The 14,591-nt window shown below is 41.9% G+C and overlaps 1 protein-coding gene across 3 annotated transcripts in view; it reads right to left on the bottom strand.

Moving 5' to 3' along the window:
* Positions 1-11,078, bottom strand: part of ACSS2 (acyl-CoA synthetase short chain family member 2) — a 44,577-nt gene extending 33,499 nt beyond the window's left edge. Inside the window, exons 1-2 of one of the 3 annotated variants that reach the window (XM_025469818.3) lie at positions 10,806-11,078; positions 5,331-5,526 (exon numbers count right to left, since the gene is read on the bottom strand). In XM_025469818.3, coding sequence (XP_025325603.1) covers positions 5,331-5,526; positions 10,806-10,983 — 374 coding nt within the window. In that variant the 5' untranslated portion in view covers positions 10,984-11,078. Of the gene's footprint in view, positions 1-5,330; positions 5,527-10,288; positions 10,309-10,805 lie in introns of those variants that run through there. The other 2 variants (XM_025469819.2, XM_049100559.1) reach the window with 2 other exon arrangements.
* Between the last annotated feature and the right edge of the window lie 3,513 nt (positions 11,079-14,591).

Genomic DNA, 14,591 nt, shown 5'->3' with positions numbered 1-14,591 from the left:
AAACATGGTAACACATTTTATCTTATATTTGTAAGCAAATTAACCTAATGTTAATTCAAATTAATTTGACTAATATGACAAATTTCTCTTTTCAACTGTCACAGCCTATTGTTGGATAACTAGAATAATGAAGCAGGATCATATGGTGAAAAGAACAGCTGACTAGGAGTGAGGATATCTGGAGATTAGTCTCAGCTCTGTCTCCAAGGAGGTATACAACCCTTAAGTAAATCATTTAGCCTCACTTTAATCTATCCATCTGTAAAGAGAACTGGCCTAGATGGAGTCTAAATGGTCACTTCAAGTTCTAAAAATACTATTATTCCATGAACACCTACAATGTCAATGTCAAGCCAAAAGTAAAAGGCCAAATTCTTCTTTAATAATGGTTCTATTTTGGTTCTAAGAGCACTATTTTATCTGTGCATTATTTCAGAACATGCCACAAAACAAGCAATGAGCTATAAATGTGGTTTGCTAATGCCACTAGAACTATATAAATGACATAGTTTAGGTTGAAAGGAATGTAATACTGCAGCACCATAAGAAGTATATCAATTGGAGCAAATCACGGAAAAGATGTCACTTTAAAAAGCATTAACAGGGTGCCTGTGTGGCTCAGTCAGTTAAGCAGCCAACTTCTGATTTCAGATCAAGTCATGATCTCAGCGTCCTGGGATCAAGCCCCATGTTGGGCTCCACACTTAGCCTACTTCAGGACTCTCTCTCTCCCTCTGCCCCTCCCTCTGCTGCTCACACACAGGAATACACTCTCTCTCTCAAATAAATAAGTCTTAAAAAAAAAAAGCATTAATAAAAATTAGAACAGGAAGAAGGTAGACTCCAAAACAAAAGACTGTAGAGGAAAAAGAAGACTTCATAGAATAAATGATATGATAGAGAGTTTGAAAAATATTGAGTACAACATAAAGGCAAATAAAATGGTTGGCAATTTTTAACTTCAGAGAAAACAAAAACCTATGCATAAAAAGAAATGCAATCATAATATATTACTCTTCTGTAAACATTTATTTTAAATTAACTTAAAAACAGAGCTAGGTAGATGAGAGAAAGAAGTTGGAGAAATACATAAGAACCAAATTCTCATCAATCATACTAGGAAGTCATACTTTTTAAAGTATGCAATATAAGCATATTATTTTAAAATATAGAGAAAAAAGGGAAAGAACCATAAATCTGGCCTATTTTCACTTTTTTATAACAAATGTGACTTTTTTGTAGCTTGGTTTTACTTTATTATCAACATAAAATAATTGAATAATAATGGCCTAAGTAGTACTTGTCTCCCATTCCCTTACCTCTATTTCCATAATACCTAATATATGACTGACCATCCAATAATTTAAAAAGTTCTTGTTGGTTGAGTGGCCAATGTAAAAATGGGGTGAAGATGTCTTGTAGAGTTACAGAATTTTGCACTAGAAAAAAAATTTAGAAATTATATAATCCAGTGCTTCCTTAATTGGTATTCCATGGAATTCTGCTTCTTGTAATGTTAATAGCACACTGCAAAAAAGTGTTTGGAGCTCAAATAAATTTGAGTAATCTCATGTATAAAAAAATTAATCAGGTGCCTTCACTGTAGGAATTCTTAGGAGGCTTTACTGTTAATATACACTGGGAATCCCACAAGGGCAATGTATTATGTAGTGTTTCTTGGACTTGTTTCATGAATGAAGCCCCTGCTAATATCTATAGTAAGGAATGGTTTCTGGAGCACTCTTTAGAAAACACTGATCTAGTCTACTACCCTCATTTTACAAATGGGGAAAGAGAGTCTCTCTAGATTTGTTCAGGTCTGGATAGCAGAGAAATTAGAAGGAAAGGCTTCAGGATTCTGCAGCTATCTCCAGTGCTTGAACAACTCTAGCCTATGTTTCCTCAGCCTTTCATCACGTACCTGAATTACTTCAAACTAGGAAACAATGTCAGACACAAGTATCTCCTTTATAGATCTTTAAAGATTTTTCTGATCCCTAAGGAACTTAGGAAGTGAACCCAAGTGTTAGCTGGAGCTCAAGCCATAAAGTCCCAGGAAAAGAGCTAAAGAAAGTTTCAACAAACATAAAAGGCTAAGTTTCAGTGGCAAAGTAACCCCAAATTGAGCAATGGCAATATGAATAGACCACTCACATTTGTAGTGTATTCCAATAAGTATATAAATGCTTTTATAACATCATCTGATTCTCATAACAATCTAATGAAAAAAGACAAGGATGGAATTATCATCCCCATAATGGAAGAGGAAATGGACTCTCAGAGAGTTAAATGCCTTGCCTGTGTTATACAGCAAGCAAATGGGCTCACATTAGGGCTCATAACAATCTATCATACAAATTGGACAAATTTTGATTGGTACCAGTAAAACATCCAAGCTGGGCAGCCCAGGTGGCCCAGGAGTTTAGCACCACCTTCAGCCCGGGGCCTGATCCTGGGGTCCCAGGATCAAGTTCCATGTTAGGCTCCCTGCATGGAGCCTGCTTCTCCCTCTGCCTGTGTGTGTGTGTGTGTGTGTGTGTGTGTGTGTGTGTGTGTGTGTGTCTCATGAATGAATAAATAAAATCTTAAAAAAAACCAAACATCCAAGCTGTTCCTACTGGCTCACTTAAAAAGAAACAGATCAGAGGCACCTGTGTGGCTCAGTTGTTGAGCGTCAGCCTTTGGCTCGAGTTGTGGTCCCGGGGTCCTGGGATCGAGTCCCGCATCAGACTCCCAGAACTCCAGAACCAGGGAGCCTGGTTCTCTCTCCGCCTATGTCTCTGCCTCTCTTTGTGTGTCTCTTATGAATAAATAAATAAATAATCTTTAAAAAAGAAAAAAAGAGGGACTCCTAGGTGGCTCAGTGGCTGAGCATCTGCCTTTGGCTCAGGTGTGATCCTGGAGTCCTGGGATCAAGTCCTGCATCAGGTTCCCCATGGGGAGCCTGCTTCTCCCTCTGCTTATGTCTCTGCCTTTCTGTGTCTCTCATGAATAAATAAATAAATAAATAATCTTTAAAGAAAGAAAAAAGAAACAGATCAGTTCTCAAAGTGCTCATGGGTGGTGGCAGAAACAACACCCCGATTACTGGAACTTTAAGGTCCTATTTGGGTTCAGTATAGTAATACCACCTAGAAGTTATGTTGCTGGAAGGAGGAGGTCTTAAAAAGTTCTCACTGTAAGGGGGCACCTGGGTGGCTGGGTAGGTTAAGCGACTGACTCTTGATACCAGGTATCGGTTCCAGGGTGGTGCATTCAAGCCCTACATTAGATTCTGCTAGTGTAGAGCCCATTTAAAAAAAAAAAAAGTTGGGCAGCCTGGGTGGCTCAGCAGTTTGGCGCCGCCTTCAGCCCAGGGCCTTATCCTGGAGAACAGGGATCGAGTCCCATATCGGGCTCCCTGCATGGAGCCTGCTTCTCCCTCTACCTGTGTCTCTGCCTCTCTCTCTCTCTTTCATGAATAAATAAATAAATTCTTTAAAAAAAAAAGTTGGGGGGATCCCTGGGTGGCGCAGCGGTTTGGTGCCTGCCTTTGGCCCAGGGCGCGATCCTGGAGACCCGGGATCGAATCCCACATCGGGCTCCCGGTGCATGGAGCCTGCTTCTCCCTCTGACTGTGTCTCTGCCTCTCTCTCTCTCTCTGTGACTATCATAAATAAATAAAAATTAAAAAAAAAAAAAGTTGGGGCATCTGAGTGGCACAGTCAGTTAAATGTCTGACTCTTGGTTTCAGCTCAGGGCACGATCTCAAGGTTGTGAGATCAAGCCCTGCATCAGACTTTGTGCTCAGCATAGAGACTGCTTAAGTTTCTCCCTCTCTCTCTCTGCCCCTCCCCCACCATGCTCATGGCTCACTCCCTAATAAATAAGTAAATCTTAAAAAAAAAAAAAAAAGTTCAGGGGTGCCTGGGTGGCTCAGTCGGTTAAGCCCGTGGGTCCTGGGATCAAGTTCCACATTGGGCTCCCTGCTGAGCAGGGAGCCTTTTTCTTGTCCCTCTGCCCCATACTCATGCTTGCTCACTCTCTCTCTCTAGTGCTCTTTCTCTCTCAAATAAGTAAAATCTTAAAAAAAAAAAAAGTTCCCCCTGGGGAGGCACCATGATGTAGAGTTACCAGCAAGGAGTCAAACAGATTAGATTTGGGTTTGAACCCTGGCTCTACTACTTACTTACCCTCTTTATTCACTATTGTAACCCTCTGTGCTTCACTTCTTCACCTATATTACAAAGCTGCTGAAAGCTAATGTAAAGAATTAGAAGGATAGCATAGTGTCACAGTTATGAGTGTAAATTCTTTAACTCTACTACCTGGGTTTGAATCTCAGCCCTACTTCTTATTAGCTATATGACTTTGGATAAGTCACTTAACACTTAGAATTTATTTTCACATATGTAAAATGAGGAAAACAGTGCATTCTTGGTTGTTGTTAAGAATCAAATAAGGTATTTGTTAAGCATTTGAGCACAGTGTCTAACACTATAGGGGAATGTCGTTGAAAAGATATGACCACTGATTTACCTGACAGACCCATGAGTTGGACCTGTAGGAGGCTTCTTACTCCCTTCCATGTCCTTGGAAGGTGCGTTCTACTTGCTTTTCCTGTTCCCAGAGGCTATTTCAAGGACAAAGCTTTGCAATATGGTGATGTGGTGTTGAAAACACCTGCACAGTACTGAGCCCACTTAGGACCTCTTTACAGACTTTTAAGATTTGGAGGGCAAGTGCAGCAATCCATTCATCTTACTGCTGCCCCAAAACAAGCCTTGTATATAAGTTTTCTTTGCTTATTAAAACTGCCACCTACCAACCTGGAGTGGCCTGCCTCTTTCTTCAGTCTCTCTCTGCCCTCTGTTTATGGGAGCTGGTTTCAAATTACACCTGGGAAACTCCAGAAAGAACTGTGAACTAAGAGGTACTACATAGCTCACTCACAGACAATGATGACGACAGTGGTCCTGATAGGGAAAAACTCAATATCCATTTCCTCCCAAAGCAAAATGAGAAAGAATGCTACTCAGTCCTGTTTGCTTCCATTTACCCTCTCCCCTCTTTTCTCTCCAACTACAAGCCAAGAATACTAGACTAGAAATCAGGACACTTGGTTCTGAATGTTGGTTCAGTCACATACTAGTTGTGTGATTTTACGGAAGTCACTTAACTCACTTGAGGTATTTTTCCTCATCTGAAATTAACAATACCTTACTTACTCTTCCAGGTTGTTGCAAGCATCAAATAAGTTAATAGATTTTAAAGTACTTTGTGAACTGTGAAACACTATATAAATGTGAAGGGTGACTTTATCTGTCAGACTTCAAGATAGATGTTTTTACCAGTAAAAAGCAACTTTATCTCCAAGTTTTTTCTCGTGGACAATTCGATCTAGTACGTTGTAGCAGATATTAGTAGTTGCTCCTTTCATCCACTCAATGAAGACTTTTCCTTTAGTCACATCAAAATTGTACTGGAGGAATGGGCCAGGACACGAGGTCTTCCAGTAAAATTCCTTGGCAATGTCTCCCCAAAACTCTGCAACAGAAAGGAAAGCCCAGAAATCACTAAGATTCTCAGACATATTTATCCTCAGATGGCTTACTAGTCTATGACAGGAATAAGTCACAACTTCTCTGCCCTCCACTGTAGGACTTACCACCTAGATCTCTCCTCTATCGTCTAATCTTATCACCTACTACTTTCCTAACCTACCTTCTATTCCCATGAGCTAAATCTTGACTCAAATTTCTTCCTTCCCTCCTCAAAACTGCCATTCCATTTTTCATCATCTTTTAAAAAATATTTTATTTATTTATTTGACAGAGCGAGAGCACAAGCAGTTGAAGTGGCAGGCAGAAGGAGAGGGAGAAGCAGGTTCCCTGCTAAGCAAGAGGCCCAATGTGGGGCTCAATCCCAGGACCCTGGGATCATGACCCAAGCTAAAGACAGCCACTTAACTGAGCCACTGAGGTGCCCCCCATTTTTCATCATCTATTCAAATCATAGCCACCCAGTGCTATCATTGTGATAGCACTTAGTAATATTGCTAGTATATCACTAGCTATACTAGCAAGTAGCTAGTATCACTAGCTACTGTGATAGTAGCTTAGTATATTGTAGTCAATCAGTAAATTTTTTTAACAAATTAGTAAGTGAAAGGAAGAAATTCTTTACCCACAGAGTCTTCCAACATATGTAATATCTTTCTCTTAATTTGTTCATTCACTCCCGGCAATTATTTAATGAATATCTCTTTCTCCTACTACCTCTTGCCCAAGTGTTACTTGCTATGTGCCAAATGTTGCTTTAAGCTTTTTATATGTATTATCTCATTTAGTCTTGACCACAACCAGAAAAGGTAGGCTTCATTTTCATCCTCATTTCATTGATTTAAAAGTCAAGAGAAATTAAATAATTTGCCCTAAGTTAAACAGTTACAAAGTCAAGATGTGAACTGCCCTGAGAATGATAATTTTGCTAAAATCTAAAAGACAAATAAAAATTTTTCTTCATTTCCTCACCAGGAACAGAGTCCCATCAGATAGAAAGGAACCATGGGTATGTGTTAAAAGAAACTCCTTGAGGCTGAAGTACTAAAAGTAAGAGAAAGAATAGCAGGAATTGATGCACAAACTGGGCAGATCATGCAATCCTTCTGGGCATGATAAGGAATTTGATATTTATCCTAAGAGGAATGGAAAGCCATTGTAGGATTTCAAGGAGAGGGCCATGATCAGATTAATAATCTTAAAATATTCCCCTGGCTGTTCTGGAGACAATGTATTCAACAGGTAAAACATGTAATTGCAGAGTACTTAGGATATTGTCAGTACAAAATCAGGAGCTAGAAGGGAAGGAGAGACACACTTAGAATCATAAGAATGAAAGGAACTTTAGAGACTATCACCCCTTCATTTCACCAATAACAAACCAAATTCATAGAGGCAAGTAAAGTGACTTGCTCAAGGTTACGTGATTCAGTTTATACAATCTACTTGTTAAGATAAGACTAACACATGAAATACTTTAGAACATGCAAGACAGGATATAGTTGAAACCTAAATCACATGGTGTACAACTTGCAAACAATTTAGGGAATCCAAATTAAATCAATCCTAAGGTGCCATTATATACCTATAAAACTAGCAAAGATTTAAAAAAAAAGAGTGGTGGGGCAGCCCCGGTGGCTTAGCGGTTTAGCGCCACCTTTGGCCCAGGGTGAAGGGTGATCCTGGAGACCCAGGACCGAGTCCCACGTCAGGCTCCCTGCATGGAGCCTACTTCTCCCTCTGCCTCTCTTTCTCTCTCTTTCTCTCTCTCTCTCTGTCTCTAATAAATAAATAAATAAGATCTTAAAAAAAAGAGTGGCTCTGTAAAAGAGATACTCTTATATGATAATGGCATTGTAAGAAATTGTCATAATCTTACTGGATACCAGAGCAATGACTAATGAGAGCCATAAAACTTTTTATATCCTTTCATCTGCTAACTTAATTTTGGGGAACACACTACAAAAAAATGTCAAAGGAAAAATAAAGTGATTGCTAAAGAGATGTTTATAGTAACACTATAACATTGAAATTGGAAACAACCCAGGAGCCCAACAATTAAAAAAAAAACTGATAAAAACTAGTAATACTACTAGTAGTATCACTGAATACTAAATGGCCACTAAAGAGAGAGAAAATGGGAGGTGGCATTTTAGTGAATACCATTCCTGTACCAGTCATGGAGCTAATCTCATTGAATCTTTTTTTCAAAGAGATTTTATTTTTAAATAATCTCTACATCCAAGGTGTCTCACACTCAAAACCCTGAGATCAAGAGTTGCATGCTCTACTGAGCGAGCCAGTCCAACGCCCCTCATTAAATCTTTTTTTTTAATATTAAAACACTCATAATTGAAGAATTTTTATTTCATGTACTATGAGTTAGCATGAAGGTAGGTATCTTGGATATCTGTCAGTAAGGTAGGTATCTTGGATGACCCATTCAAAGTTTGCCTAATCCAATTTAATTAAGTCTGTATCCCTCACATATAAACAGAAACACTGGCAGCCCATATTAAGGCTGTATTTCCCAATTAGACCACGCTGGTTTGAGCATAGGTGGCAAGAAGAACCCTGGCCAAACCTCCTAAGATGGCTCCAGGAGGGCTGCTGGTGACCCATCTTGCTCTCTCAGATGCAATGAAGCAAAAGGCCTCAATGAATCTTTATATGGCCCTATGAAGTACACATTAATTATCCTACTCTTATGAGAAAACCAAAGAAAACCAAAGCTCAGGAAACATAGGAAACTCTCCCAAGGACCACATAGCTAGAAACCAGTATACACAATCAGGTTGGTTGTTACAACTACATCAAGTACATGTATATACTCAAAAACATTTTTAAGTGATAATAGTAGGCATAGATTAGGTAAAACTATTTATGAACCACATTTATGTGTATCAATAAGAATGAAGAAAACTGAGTATTATGAGCATTTAGTTTTGTTTTGGGGGGTTTTGTTTTGTTTTGGTGGAGGTGTTGAAATCTGGAGGTTTTGCTGACACATATTCTAACTACAGAAGAAGTTCAGAAGATTAAAAGATGAGCATGGACTGAATGATCAGGGAGTTGTGTAGAATTGGTGGAATTTGACTAGGTAGAGAGGAGCAGAAAGAAATAGGCAAAGGCAAGGAGATAGGAAAAAAACCTTTGTGTATCCAGTATATCAATGAGAATGACTTGTCTAGAATAAAAGGTGTGGTAGGGAATAGCAAGAGGTAAGAATAGAGAAGTGAGGTAAAGCTAATTATCCAGACCTTGAAAGAAAGGTAGAATTTTAATCTGAAATTGGAGGAACCATGGAACTTGAAAGTTTTTGAAGTGACATATGAAAGTAGTATTTCCAGAATATCAATATAATAGTTTTTATTTTAGATAACTCTAAAGAGAGATTGAAGGTGGATGAGCCCAGGGGACAGGAGAACCAATTAGGAGGCTGCTTCCTTGAATTAAAAGGTTCTGCGGGAAAGGAAGAAAAGGTAATCAGAGACATTTTGAAAGAGTATTTAACAGAATTTTGTGAAATTCTGTCTGTTCAGACTGTGGGGTCAGGGAAAATGAAGAGTATAGCTATCAGGAGTATAGATTCTGTAGTCCAGACTACCTTAGTTCAAATCCCAGATCCACTGCTATGTAGCTTTGTGACCTTGTGCAAGTTAACCTCCCAATGCTTGTTTTCTTCTTTATATAATGGGGATATCAGTCTCTACATCAAATCAAACAGGATGTGTGCTGAGTATGCAGTAAATAATCTTAAATGAGATATGTAGATAGAAAAGAATCTATCTATGGTTGATAGATCTTTTTAGAGGAGAAGATGATGAAAGAGATTTAGTTTGGGATACTGCCATTGACAGGGATTAGAAAATTAAGATGAAAGCAGATTTGGGAGAGAAAATTGGTAAATCCCAGTCACAGTCATGTTAAATATGGTCTAACATCAAGGTGTGTGAATAAAATGGTCTACAGACCTATGAAATTTGGGATCAACGCATAAGTGGGATCCTGGGCACAGGGGTAAATATATAGAAGTTATTATTATAGAAATAGACATAAAACAAATGAACTCATGATGGGGAAAAAATATAGAGAAGGAAGAGAAGTGAAAACAGGTCTGAGGATTCAAACTTGGACACTGCCTGTAACAGTCAACCACTCCACGCTTGATTCAATCCTGTCTTGCATTACTCAGTAATTGTTTTGTCCACGTTGTTCTTATTGTTATCACACTAACCACCATTTATTGAATGCCTACTGTGCATCAGGCACTCAATAACGTAACACTCATCACCTGCTTTAGACCTCAAACAAACCTAGAGGCAAGTATTATCTGCATCTTGCAGACAAGAAAAGGAATCACAGGTTTAAAACTCTGCTTAAGACCACACAGTGAATGAGCGGTAGACACAGGATCTAAATCTAGATTTTTCTGGGTTTGATTCATTGCCCACGCTCATCCCACTATCAAACACAGTGCTGCCTCCCAACTCCTTGACCCCTTACCCGGACTGAGGGCAAGAGCAAAGAATTTTCCTCACACATTCTTAAAGACAGAGGCCTATCTCAAAATTTCTGAGTTATGAAAATCCCAGCCTAACTTCTTTTTTTTAAACGTGGCATTTTAGTGACTTGTTCAGTCTTACGTTGCGTAATTTTCACTGGGATTTATGAAACATGAAAAACAGATCTGGAACTCCGTTACTAATTTAGGGGACCCCAGGATGGGAACCAGACCGGCTACTGACCCTCAACAGTTGAGACTAAGTCACAGGGTAAAAGGTGTGAGGAGGCAACAGTTGAATTGGCGTGCAAGTGAGCAAAGAAAGTTGTGTGGCTCTTCTTCCCTCAAGGCGCCCCTTCACCTCTGAGAACCCATCCTCTCGTGTTTGGAACTCTCCTTTTCTCGTGGAACTTTCGCTCTCCTCAAGGAAGCCCCATCTCCTCACGAAATTTCCAAGTTGCCAAGGAACTCAACTCCTAGAGAACCCTCAGCTCCTCACAGAACCTCCTCCTCCCCACAGAAGCCCCGAGTCCTCCCGGAACTCCTTTTCTATCTCCTCCAAGAACCTCATCTCTTCACGGAGTTGGGAAATCCCAACTCCGCCAAGGAACCCCTATCTTTTTTTTTTTTTTTTTTTAAGGAACCCCTATCTCCACACGAAACCCTCGTTCCCCACGCACAGCGCCCATTTCCTCACTCGTCTGGAAACCCCACTTCTCCCCTCACTGACCCTGCCCAGGGCCGTCCGGGCCCCGCCTCACCTCGCGGCTGCTCCACCGAGCGCCGGTGCAGCTCGCGGTAGCGCTGCAGCGACGGGACGTGCGCGGAACGACTGACCTCGGGCGGCGGAGACCAACTCCGCACCCGGTTCCGGGTTCCAGCCTCCTCCCGCTCCCCGCTCCCGCTGCCGCTCCGGCTCCGCTCCTCCGGAAGCCCCATAGCGTCAAGCTCCAAGAGCTGTAAGAGCCTTCACCGTCGCTCCTAGCGCCTGGGCGAGGAAAACAGGCTGGCCGAGGGGCGGGGCCTTATGCGAGAAGGAGAGAGCAGGCGGGCGGGGGCGGGGCGGAGGCAGACCCGGCAGTGGACGGCTTGGAGGGGCGGGGCCACGCCCGATATGGGCGGGACCAGGGCTAGCAAATAGGGAGAAGTCGAATATTGCTTGAGGGCTAGGGGCGGGGCTGACTGCGGAAGGGGTGGAGCCGTAGAGTGAGCAGAAGGGGCGGAGCCGGGAGTGACAAGAGAGGTGGAATTTTGGAGTGACAGAGGAGGGGAAGGGCCAGGCGTGACAGTAGAGGAGGTGGGTCCTCTCGTCATGGAGTGACGGGGAGTGGCGAGGCTGGATGTGACAGGAGAGGAGGGTGGATCATGGAGTGACCGTGGTCGGGTGGGGTCTTGGAGTGACAGATGAGAAGTTGGGTTAGGGCGGGGCTCGAGCCGGAAAGAACTGGGCAACGGAGAGGAGTTGGATCAGGCCCATAATGGAGCCGCCCCGTGATCTGATTGCACAAGCCTGTCACCCCACCGAGTTGGAAAGCCAGGTGGAGTAGGGTCCTTTGTGGGTGACAGCCTTCCCCTCTGAGAACTATTCCCCAATTCTGAGTAAACCCTTCCCCTCTGTCCCCAGGAAAAACTCCTCCCACATTGCTGAGGGCACGGCCTGGGGACAGGATGCCCTCTCTGCTAACCTTGGGACCAGCTCAGATTTTCTCCCACCCCAGCCCAGATTTTTTTTTACTTCTTCACTCTCCCTGCCTCCGCAAATTTCCATCCAGAGGTAAATTACAAGACAAGTGAAGACTAGGAGGCCCTTCAGGTCGTTGCTAATGAACCCACCTCCTCATTGCACAAATGGTAAACTCAGGGAAAGGAAAAAACTTTTGCAACAGAGCAAACAACAACCAGGTTAGGGCCAAACCTAGGTTTCCTGACTCCCCTTATCAGGCTGAAGGTAATACTTGTAAAATATTAAAGTCTATGCAAAACAGAAAAAATTGCTCACACCCTTCTTTCCTTCCCAATCTCTTTACTTCAAGAAACCTCTCCCACCTGCCACAACTGGGTTCAATTACTTCTGGCTTCCCTCCATCCTTTCTACTCCAGAAAAGTGAGGCCAGGCAGCACCCTCCATCTTCCACTTACACTCACCACCAAGAAGGGCCCACCTCACCCATCAGTTGACAAAATAAGCTATCAAAACAGGAAAGCTCCTTAGATATCTAACTCCAAGAGTAATTCTGAGGGTCAAAGAAGGCAGACCTCACCTCCTGAAGCCTACACAGGGCTTGTTATCCCATCTGGCCCAGGCTTTCTTCCCACCTACTCCCTTGTTCTTTGCCCAGCTGACCACAAGTCTAACACAACCTAAACTGAGAAAAAAAACTCCCCATGGTCAGACCTACTATCTAGAACCTATCCAATTCTGAAAGGAAAGTCTCAGGGCTCCTACTCATAGAGTAGACATGGACCCCACTGAGGAGACAGATATTTCATCAAGAAGGCATTAACTGCACTGAAGGGGGACACACTTTACTGAAGGGACTCCTTTAAGGGAACACAGATCTTGCTGAGGGATGTCAGATCTCACTGAAGGGCTGTGTACCCTGCTAATAGGGCCTAAATGGCATTGAAAATCTCTGATTCTACTGAGGGGACATGGACTTCCTCTTAGGAGATACAGAAGATATAGACTTAACTAAAGAGACATAGACCCCACTAGAAGACTCAAATCCCACCAAGGGGCTTCTCACTACGCTGAGGAAATGGACACCACTGAGGGAGCACTGACCTCACTTAGTGGAGAGAGGCGCTACAGGGTGAGGTCAGAGTTTACTGAAGCATAACAAGCCCTACAGACCTTCTGAGGAGAACCTCTCTGTAGGGAGAAAGGCACAGGCAATGGACACACAGTCCTACTATATAGACAGTCATTCTCCTTCCTTCCTTCCTCAGCCCTGAGCTCTGGTCAGCCCTCTCCTCTCTTCCCTCCCCAAACCCTTCTCCTAAATCCTAAAGCTGTTCTCAATACACTGCTGCCTCCTGCTGTCTACAGATGGCACTGCAATTGCTGGGCCTATTGTAGAATTTCACAGTTCCGCAGTTATTACCTGTGAGCCTAGATCCTGGGGATGGGGAAGGAGAGGATGTGTGCCCAGGAGCTTGGCCAGCCCCTTCCCTCTGCCTGTGGACTATGCAGCAATAGAAATTTGGGCAAGAGGCCTCACAAGAGAGGGAGCCCCGCCATCCTTAGAGATGGAGTAGTCATGTAAAGTATAATGTAGCTGGAATTCCTCAGGGTGGGAAGAGAATGGACTGGGTTGGACGAGATGAGAACTCATGAGATTAAGGAAATAATAATAACAATAATCATAATTATGGCATTTATTGAGTAGATGCCACATCTTATACTAAGCACTGTCTAACATGTTATTTAATCTTTGCAACTATCTGAGATAAATACTATTATTTTCTCCATTTTACAGATGAGGAAACTGATACTCAAGGAGATTAAATCTCTTGCCTAATACCTTTTTTTAAAGGATTTTATTTATTTATTCATGAGAGACACAGAGAGAGGGGCAGAGGCATAGGCGGAGGAAGATGCAGTCTCCATGCAGGGAGCCTGATGTGGGACTCCATCCCAGGACCCTGGGATCATGCCCTGAATCAAAGGCAGATGCTCAACCACTGAGCCACCCAGGGGCCCCAATATTATATCTTTTTGTTCACCATTGTATCCCCAGTCCTAGCATAGAGCCTGGCACATAATAAGTGCTTAATATAGCTTTATTGACTGATCAAGTAGTCAAAGATGTTATTGCTACCTTTATTGTTTAATCTTAGCTAATTAAGATATTTTCCTTTCTAGTCTATTGGATTCATATGTTGAGATTGCTAAATTATGTCTTTGGTAAAAAACTAAGGCTAGCAACTTTGATAGATAGCTCCTAGAATGCCCCTCTGGTACAGTGAATGATCTTAGAGTTCAAAGAGAGAAATAACCACTGAATAAATCACTAAGCCCTGTTGGGGCCACATAATCATTTTTGAAGTAGCTTCCACTTTTAACTGATTTGAATTTTTGATAAGCAATTTTATTTGGAATTTTAAAGTTAATTTATCTATGAGTTTCTTGTAGAAAACTGATCTAAATGCATAGTGTTGTCAAATTTATTTTTCTGCATTCTGTTCATATATGTATGCATTTTCTACTTGGTTGAAATAATCTTGGTATAAAATAAAAAGGTTCTAAATCCATTTAATAAAAAATAAATAAAAATAAATCTCTTGCCTAATATCACAGTTTGTAAGTGGTAGCACAGGGAATAGAACGCAGACACCTAGACTACAGAGATACATTTCTCTCCCATTTATCACCCTCCCATACACACACACACACACACTCCACCCCACTCCTGCCATACCACAACCACCATTATTTCTCTCTCCAAGTGTCCCTCCCTGGCCACACCAAACCTCTTAAAATGACGGTAAATATCCAGATTCCAGAGACCCCATCTCAGCCTATAAATCATGATCTCTAGAGAGAA

This window comes from Canis lupus, chromosome 24 (genome assembly GCF_003254725.2).
Source record: "Canis lupus dingo isolate Sandy chromosome 24, ASM325472v2, whole genome shotgun sequence".
Lineage (NCBI taxonomy): Eukaryota > Metazoa > Chordata > Mammalia > Carnivora > Canidae > Canis > Canis lupus.
This window is presented reverse-complemented; position numbering and strand designations above follow the sequence as displayed.